Here is a 9,548-nt window from a genome sequence, read left to right as displayed (position 1 = left end):
GGGGACTAGCACAGCGGCAGGTCGAGAGCTGGCGGCGGAACTCACCTGGCTGCGATGCCGTCCGGTTGGATGCCCTGTACGAATATCCCGAGCTCGTGGTTCAGCTCGCTCGTCAGCCCAGCAACGCTGAAGCCCAAGCTAGTGCCCTCCTGTTTGTACAGCTGGAAGCGAGAGTGGTCGGTTTAGCCACCAGGTGGCACATAGATCGCAGGCTCGATGGACGAACCGTCACGCGCGAGGGTCCGAGCGGACTATCCATCTTAGAGAGCGCGTGAAGACACACATAAAAATCAAGCTTAAGTGGAGACAAATGTATGTGTTAACAAACAAATCAGCATCCATTCTTCTCAAAGGTCTCCGCACGAAAAAACGAACGTTCCGACGCACCACTCTACCACCTATCGACCGTCGAGCCTACTTGTGTTTCCTCCGCACACAGCTGGGCCTCGCGCCCGGCTGACAACGGCCCGTGCGCCACACGAACGTCCTACCTGGATCGGGATGACCTGGCGACCTTTGGCGGCCTCGGCGATCACACGCTCCAGCTCCCTCTCGTAGGCGCCCGTCATGATTGGCGGCTCGGGCCGACCACTCGCGTTCAGCTGAAGCAGGCAGCCGCCAGTCAAGGCAGCCGTACGTCGCCAGGGTGCAAACATCGGCCATGGAGGCAAACACAGCCATAAATGTGCAGAGTCCAAACGTGAAAAAGACGACCCGCAATGGTCTATGAAATCGTTATCGGCCAATCGTTCGGATAGGAAAAGCAAATACTTGAAAAGCGTGGAATGTCCGGCACTTTGCGTTTGACAGCTGGTGCGCTTTTCTATCCTTGATACGACAACGCCGTCGGAGCTGACTCCAGGATGTACCAGGAGCACCCATGGCGCTGGACAGAATGATAGCTCTGATGATGGGCTTTGGATCAACGACTGCATTATGAATATACGTTACTTGAACAGCGCCTTTTAAAGGTCGTGTTCATGACATCTTAAAAGCAAATACGACGACCTTGTGAACCAATAACCATCTTTAAGAAACCGGTCTGAACAAGACCAAGATCACGTCGGAAACAACAGCGTCTTCCATCAAACAAACAGATCAGCAATCGTACCACAAATAGCAAAACGACACACAGGTAATAAACAACGCATCTACGACCAGCCGTCGAAGACTCTGTGCATGCCAGTATTACTATGTCAGCACCCAGACAAGCAGAGACGAGGCTCTTCAGGGCGCTCACCGTCTCACTGCTGTGGTGGGCGTCCACGAGGTAGGACGACACGGCCTCCACCACCGTCTGCCTCTCGGCCTTCAACTCCGGCTCCGGCTGCGGCTCCGGCTTCTGATCCAGCTCAAGCTCCTGCCCCAGTTCAGACGTCAGCTCCGGCGTCAGCTCCGGCTTCAACTCCAACTCTGGCTCCGGCTTCAGCTCTTGTTCCCGCTCCTTTGCGCACGCCGACCCGCGTTTCAACTCCACCTCCGGATCCCGCTGCAACTCCAGCTCCGGCTCCCGCTTCGACTCCAGCTGCGGTTGCGGCTCCCGCTCCCTCTCCTTCCCATTCTCCAGCCGTTTCTCCTGCACCGGCTCGGCCCCTGGCGTGGAGGCGGCCCGCTGGCCGGGGGACGCGCGCGGCGCCACCGCTGGCGGCCGGGGCGGCGCGAGCGGCGCGAGCGGCGCCGAGGCCGGCGTCAGCGCCAGCTCCAGGTCGCCCGTCTCGGCCACGATGTCAAAGTCGGACGGCACCAGCGACGGGTGCGCGGCCAGCTGCGCCTTGAGCCGCTGCAGCGAGTCCTGAGGCGGCCGGAACGTCATTGGTCGGGCGGGCGAAGCGCAGACCGGGGGGTCTGGGTTCGATTCCCGCCGCGAGACACTTTCGCGGGGTCAGGTTGTTGCTATGAATGTGTGGTGACACTGATGGCCCCAGGATCGATAACGGTCGACAAGCTACCAGTTGGTCGATAAACAACGTGTCGATAAGCGACCTGAACGAATAGCCTAACGATTGATCGACCAATACCGCGCGGGCAAGCCTGACAGCTTTTAAAGGAGCGACCGCAACACGCCACCAAGGGACGCGCGACCGTTAGGTCTGCGACACCTGGAAATGCTGAGCTTTCATGTCATGACCGGGAGCAAGACACACCGAACATCCGGGCGCACGGCAGAGTGAGACCTGCCTGTCACGCCCATCGTTGTGCAAGGCACGTCGCCACGTATCGCGTCTCACCACACACTATGCGACTAAGAGCCATGGCACAGAGCCAGAGGAAATAGGAGAACCTGGCGAATAAGCATGCACAAAAACACTGTTGTGCGCGGCATGCGTGAGACAGCCGTTGAAAGCCTCACAATCCCTCACTGTCACAGTAATCCAGCCTATTCCCACCACGGAGCTTTTCTGGACGTCGCTCACGCGGCAGCTCGCGCAGCACAGCAGCACGACCCCGTCCGACGTGCCAGTCCCCGCCACACAGCGCGGCCGGCGGCGTGCAGCGTGCAGCGGTGCACGCGCCGGACGCGGCGGCGCGCGCGGCACTGACGGCTCACCTGTATTTTGAGCAGACGCCCGAAGGCGGGGTTCTCGAGCAGCGCCACTAGCCGGCTCAGGTGGGCGCCGACCTCCTCCGACAGCGCCGGGTCGCCGCTCTCCTTCAGATGGCCGCCCACCCGGTCCAGCGCCGACAGCACCCGCTCCGCCTCTGCCGAGTCGGGGCGCACGGCTCAGTGCGACCACTGAAGCCGGCGGCGCCGCACGCGCCGCGACGGCGGGCCGCAGAGACAGTGGGGGATGTGGACAAGGCCAGTGGCTCTCCAGGACGCTCCAGAATGGATTCCTACTTGACGCCTCGCTGCACGATGTTCGGCATTCTCGTAGTGGCGTATGCGGCTGTGATAGTGATACGACAGCGCGGCTACCTATCCCAGAAGCCTTTCTGCTTTCACTGCGATAGCAGTTTCGTCTCGTTTTGTCCGGCAAAAAACGCAGCCAACAGATGATGCATTGTCACTGGATAACATGGTCTCGGCTACGTGCGGATGTCTCCTGTAAAAACATCTGACAAGCTGGCGGCTACCCTGTGAATGGTCGCGCTTGTTAGTCATTTCACGACGCAGCCTGAATAGGGGATGTCTCCGCTGTACGGGAGAAGCGGGCGGTGTAACTACGGATCCCACGCTTATCCAACGGCAAAGAGAAATGTTTTCCACGTTATTTGTCTCGCCCCTGGCAAGCAGAGCCATGAAGGCACGCTATTCGCATTTCCTATCGGCATTTCTTACGAATAAATAAAAGCAACTAGAAGTGAGTCGTGGGTTGACATGCAGTCGAGAAGTGTCATGAGTAATGATTATGATCATTTTTCCAATCGCGAGTCAATCCTAGCTATGGTCCGAACCTGGGGCAGTCACTACCCTTCCCTTATCATTGCCGCCTCTTGCTCATTCACGTGCCATAAAAGACCCAATGAGACTATAATGGAAATTTTACAAACAGGCATCGTCTGCCTTTGCACGAAACACTCGGTCCGCACGTGATTGCCCACGCTATTCACAATGGTTTAACTCACTTAGGTGACAAAGTACATTGGGATGGATTTGGAACACGACAGCCAGCGATGAATAGTTACGTCAAATTCACTAATTTACACTTAGAAAGGACATGGATGGGGCAACGTTGCCTACCCCCAGCCTAACCACGAATCGCACACGAGCACCCTGCCCGGCAGGTTAGTGATGCTCACGAACCAATTACAGCGATTGCTCATTAGCTAACGACATCGCCGCATGCACTAATCAACGATCGAAAACGCGTACCATGCGAGACCACGACAGCTACATGTTCTCGTCCACCATCGTCCGAAGCTAGAAGGGGAAGTGGGTCAAAGAGTCGACAAAGAGTCAGAGCGAGAGTGTCAACAAAGAGTCATGGTTAATTAATCGCACTGCCTAGAATACGTCCACGCGAGCTACCCGCGACGTACTGAGAGAGGTCACACCACTAAGCATGGACCACGGGCTACAAAGGCAAATAATGGCCGCAGACCACGAGTACGACGTTCCAGCTAGGCCCACAAGACAGGACCGACCCGACGTGGCAGCATCTGGCGGAAGGATCTGGTAGAGAGGGGGGGGTGGGGGGGATGATTCCAGGCGATATCATTCCGTCCTAGCTCATGTTACCGCTGAACTCCCGCGGTTCCCCTAACCGGCACGGCAGGCTCCACGCCGTCCCGTGGGAGGATTTGTCAGCAATTGTCAGCAAACAAAAGGCCATGAACACTCCTCTGCAGACTAACAAAACGGATTAAATCCCGTAAAGCGATTTCAACACATGTGCTGCATGTCTACCTGGCCGTACCTTTACCATCTCCGTTCACAATCCTATGACTTAATGCATGAGCATCCACCGCCTGACGCGACAATGCAAGAGGTAGCCGGCCGTATCATCCGTATTGATCACCGGGCCGGGAGCTGCGACAGCTCACGGGCCGTCCGGCCGCCGGTGACTTTCGCCGCCACATCGGACCCGGTCCGACATGCGGGAAGCGACTGACTGCATGGGGCCGGCGGCCGGGCAGCCTTGAGCCGGGCGTATCGGGGCCTGGGCTAGCCGGCCGTTCCCGCAATCGGAGCGACAGGTGCCAGGCTATTCGCAATCCGCTCGGCCGCTCGGGCGCAAAGCCCTGCCGTGCTGCACGGCACACGCCCCCGGAAATAGCCTTGGTTTGAGCGCGCACGCCAGCCCTCCTGTCGCAGATGCTGCTACAGCGCGGCCGGTGAGCGCGAGGCGCCGCAGCGCCAGACGCAGGGAGAGAGGGAGGAAAGCGGGGTGCGGCGATACGACGTCTCGCTAGTCAGAAACGCGCCGACAATTTTCGGAGCAGTGCATAGCGGCATGGCGAACTGTACGATCAGGCACAGACACGAATGTGTATCGATTAGCATGGCAACGCATAACCGAGGGTTAACTGGGGTTCTGTCGCTGCATCAAACTCACCTTCAAGAACGGACATGGTTACTGATGGCTTTTCCCGTAGGAAAGGAAAAGTCACATTATACCTGGAACAAGAGAAAGCGATAATGATCAACGCCACATGGCTGCAACGCAAGAACTTCGAAGTGGAAGAATGACGGCTTAGCCATCCCCACTGAACTAACACTTTACCGTGCACAGCATTTGCATACAAAAACCCAGGCACAGGGAACTCGTACACGCCAACAGCAAAAATCCGCCTGATCGCGCAGGGAATCTGACAAAAGTACGCACTGGGCGCGTTTCAGCGACGAAGAATTACGATACCTCCCACATAACTATCTGTGACACCGAACATTTCTAGTTTGGTTCGAACCTTTCGAGTTGGTCGCCTTGCGCAGTCAGTACCCACGCTCAGCAGTGCTTGTTGTGTGAGCCCTGACTCCGCCATCCGATCGCGAAATTCCAGGTCAACGACAGATTTTGCGGTGAAAGCTTAACGTGCCACACTGCTCAGCACGGCCCCCGCCCCTCTGACGTCACTTGACCTTAGCGCGACCGCAGCCACCGGCCGCCGGCGCTCTGTCCAACAGAGCTACCGGACAGCTACATTTGCAACGTAGATTCTGAGAGCCGGGGTTCTATGCGCATCATTGCGACGAGGAGACCGTACTGCAGTTGGATTGGCACAGTGGAATGAGACGCAGAACTATGCGTCTGTGGTATAAATTTCCATATATTTTTTTACCATGTGGTTCTTCACTTCACATTGCGATTTTGCACGCCGAATACACAGGGAACGATGGAACACTGGCTCAATACCAAAAGCGGAACAGGATGTCTGGAGATGTTTACTGCATATCCATACCAAGATCTATCCTAGTACACGATTTGGAGCATAGCCACAACGCAGCTGCAATGATTTTCCGTAATCGCTGTGATCGGTGCTGAAGGCAGCGAACGCCAACTGCAGCAATGACGCGAAATGCAAGCTCTCAAGTATGTATGTCCAGTATGTCCAGTATGTCCAGAACTCTTTCCCTGCAATATGACATTGCCTGCTGGTATGTCCTTAAATGTGCTAACAAACTTGTCAAAATCAATCCCAGCACAGCATATCTTGGCAGCTATAGGAGGGAGCAATCTAAGACAATCACTTGCAGATAAATAATTCTGCAGCAACAAAGTTGCTATTAGAAAGGTCAAGATCTCGCACATTGTGTGATGGGATTGGGATTGGCATGCAATAAATTGGAATGTCTTGTCCCTCACTGTTTGCACAAAATATGAGAGGCAAATGTCACTAGAAGTCCTTTTTTCCAATTAACCCACCAGGGCAATTATCTGGATCTGCACCTCAGCCAATGATGCTACTCCCCTTAAGACCAAAAGGCATGCAATGGCCTCCACTTTCAGTGCTTGGAATTACCTCCTATGAAGATCATGCACAAATGTGGTAGAAACTCTGCATGACAAATTCATGTTTTCAATCAAAGCACTGTGAATGAGGCGGATGTTGTCACAATAAACCTCATAGTTTGATAGTCATTGAGGGCTGGTTTCAGGTGGGTCAACTGAGCAGTCATACCAGCAACCAAGCACCCACAAAGTGAATGATGCTGGAGGGCAGAATTATAGCGATCAAGAAATCCTCTTACAACTCAAACTTCCCTTAATAGGCCAACAATCAGATACAATCAGTGAATCAAATGATTGCTCAGACTATGACATGTCTGGGCGTCTGGCTATAGACACATAGTGTTTCAGCCATTAAATCCCAGCCACATAAGGCATCATGCAGTGCACAAAGGAATGGAAGATCATTGCTTTTAGCTATGTATGTGTCACAATTTGATTATCTCCTTAGAATTGCTGGGATTTAAACAATGTTTCCTGATTGAAAGACCAGTTGCCCCACTGAAAACACCAGGATAGGATTGCACATAAGCCATACATGTCAGATGAGGATGATAGTCTGAGCAATACTGCACTTGTGATCCTAAAGCCAATCTCAATCCCTGTAAAACACATGGTGGTTAGGCCTCAGATTTGGAAAAGGAAATCAAAGTTAACCAAATCACATTTAGTCGAAAGGAACCTCTAATCATAAATGCAATGAATGTATTAGAACAAAGATGCCTGATGGTGTCTTACAGCTGTGATGTAACCCATTTCATGGCAAACACATTGCAAACTAGCTTTTAACATTGTGATCTTTGTTTGTTAAATATCAGACCAGCAGGCATATCAAAACCTCAATATCATAACAAAATTTGGATTTCAGCTACCACTAATTGATGGGCTACCTACAGGACCAAGAGAGCCAACCCCATAGCTGGCCATGAGGAGAGGGTGAGAGGTTTAAAAATGGTGTGCACACAAATTAAAATAATGAATTTAGGATGCATAAATCCACTCAGTAACTAAATGTATGCTACAAATATCTAGTTCCTTACTGAGCACATAGGTTTCTTCTGACAGTGTGTAATTACATGTGATGGCTATGTGGTTGAAACCATGTACCACAAAAAGGATAACTTAGTAGAGTTGTCAGGAAATATTGGGGGGTGGGGGGGGTTAATACTTGATAACAGTCTTGCAAGTACAGTTTCAACTGGCAAGGCCTTAATTTAAAAATTCCTAAAACCTGGAAGATCTCAGGTAATTTATGAAGGTCTTAGGACATCTGCTTTGAGATTGGAACTTGAGGAAAGTTGAATTAATTTTACAAACTTTAAGGAGGAGTGGTATGTTTTTCATTCCACACAAATAATATTCTGGGACCTTTCATTGGTAATTGCCCATTAGTTGGTCAACAAACTAGCTATAAGTTGCCTGCCACTCATGCCGCTAGCCAACAGGAAGCAGTAAGTGTCTTTTCAGTTCAGTATCCTTTTATTATCTTGGACATGTTTATGCCCATAATGATAAATGACAAAGTTATGTATAACACCACAGCAAAGAATATCAAAGCAATATCACTGACTCCATTTAGACAAAATATCACAGATTGCTATTTCATGAAGACTTTCATCCTTTCTTTTACACCTTAATGTGCAATGACTATAATGCTTGTTAACAGCATTGTAGAAACTCACCATTTGTCAAAACATTACTTACAAACTTTCCAAAAAAATCAATCCAATGGGCACAATCTTCCTGTCCATTTTGCCCTAATTCAATGCAATGCTTCTTATTCACCTTCTAGTTCTCACTGTGTATCATATGCTATTCCATCACTTTGGATTCCATTGCTCCAGTGTTTTGCAGATCCTGAACAATAAGACAATTGGAGTGTTAGGCCAATCAACATCAGAAGGTTTTTTGGGCTGATTGATAGATCCTGAAGAAGTGTATGTTATCTTACCCAGGCTGTTAAAAAATATACATGTTGTGCCAAATATGTCTGGCAAAGTAGAAACAATCCAAAAATGTCAGGGCATGTGCACTAAAAAAACCTTGCATTGAGTTTGGCACAAGGTTGCCACCAATTGAGCCAATATTTCAGGGAGTATTTATGGTCCCAAGGTGAGGGCAGACATTACAAATAAGAACATTCAGTGCAGCTTGCCCTAGCCTGAGTTAATGCATGTTAGCGCAAAATTTGAGCGCACGCCACAACACACTTGAAAATGTGCTTTAGGGCCTTCTGTGATAGCGCTGATACATGAATTTCCCAATCATCAGAAACAATGTAATATACACACCCTTACCTGGTGCCCTACCAACACGGCGCCCTCCCTGACGCCGCTAAGACGAATGAGTAGCAAAATGAACTGAAATGAGTGAACGACTGCGGTTAGTAAAGTACTGCATTCATATGACGAGAGAAATATGGGCATATACGTAAGCTGTAATACTACACATGAAATTGAAATTTCTTTGAATAAACATCATAAATTCTGTGTTTATGAATAAAATGTGTCGAAACAACGAATGGTGTTTGTTTTATATCAAGTACAGAAGTGATCGTTGGGGTGGCGTTGTCCAGGACGCGGTTCAAATGTTGTTTTCGGCCCATATAGATGTGGATGTGATATGTAAAGTAACATCACTTATCACATCTCCTGCTGCAATCCTATATCATGCAATTTTATGTAAGCAGGTCCCTTTGCCATAACAATTTCGTGTTTATCGTATCCCATGAAAGGCAGCACCGATGCCAAGTTAAAGTTTCCGAGAATGCTCAGCTGATGTTACTAATATCTTAAATATATCTTGTATACTAAAGAAAACTGAATAAAGATTGTCTTGATAAAAATTAAATGAAATAATAGCAATTAAAACAATATTTCAGTGGATTTCTAAAGCTGAGAGATGTGAAATTAAAGAGCGGTAAAACTTAGACAACAACGCATAGGCAGATAGTCAGCTGTCAGTACAAAATTCGTTTGCAGTCCTTGATCACGGCAAAGTAAACAAAAACCAACGTAAACAAATCCTGATTTGTGTGGACCGGGTTTTTCAATTGTGGCCCAATGGATCTGAGATCGATTTGAGGTGTAAAGGTGGCATGTTCACCATTGTGCTTAAAATTTGCTGTTAATGATCTCATGGTTGCTGGGAAATTTGACT

The 9,548-nt window shown here is 50.2% G+C and overlaps 1 protein-coding gene across 1 annotated transcript in view; it reads right to left on the bottom strand.

Annotated features, from left to right (window-relative positions):
• LOC119108306 (patj homolog) overlaps nucleotides 1-8,706 on the bottom strand; it is a gene marked incomplete at its 3' end in the record, with an annotated part of 43,445 nt that extends 34,739 nt beyond the window's left edge. The window contains exons 1-6 of the mRNA XM_037231882.1: nucleotides 8,687-8,706; nucleotides 4,998-5,059; nucleotides 2,549-2,700; nucleotides 1,241-1,792; nucleotides 492-602; nucleotides 46-161 (exon numbers count right to left, since the gene is read on the bottom strand). Coding sequence (XP_037087777.1) covers nucleotides 46-161; nucleotides 492-602; nucleotides 1,241-1,792; nucleotides 2,549-2,700; nucleotides 4,998-5,013 — 947 coding nt within the window. The remainder of the gene's footprint in view (nucleotides 1-45; nucleotides 162-491; nucleotides 603-1,240; nucleotides 1,793-2,548; nucleotides 2,701-4,997; nucleotides 5,060-8,686) is intronic.
• Between the last annotated feature and the right edge of the window lie 842 nt (nucleotides 8,707-9,548).

The sequence above is a fragment of the Pollicipes pollicipes genome, unplaced genomic scaffold (assembly GCF_011947565.3).
Source record: "Pollicipes pollicipes isolate AB1234 unplaced genomic scaffold, Ppol_2.1 Scaffold_6686;HRSCAF=7923_pilon_pilon_pilon, whole genome shotgun sequence".
In the NCBI taxonomy this organism is placed as follows: domain Eukaryota; kingdom Metazoa; phylum Arthropoda; class Thecostraca; order Pollicipedomorpha; family Pollicipedidae; genus Pollicipes; species Pollicipes pollicipes.
Note: the sequence above shows the minus strand (reverse complement) of the source record. Positions and strands in the feature narration are given on the sequence as shown.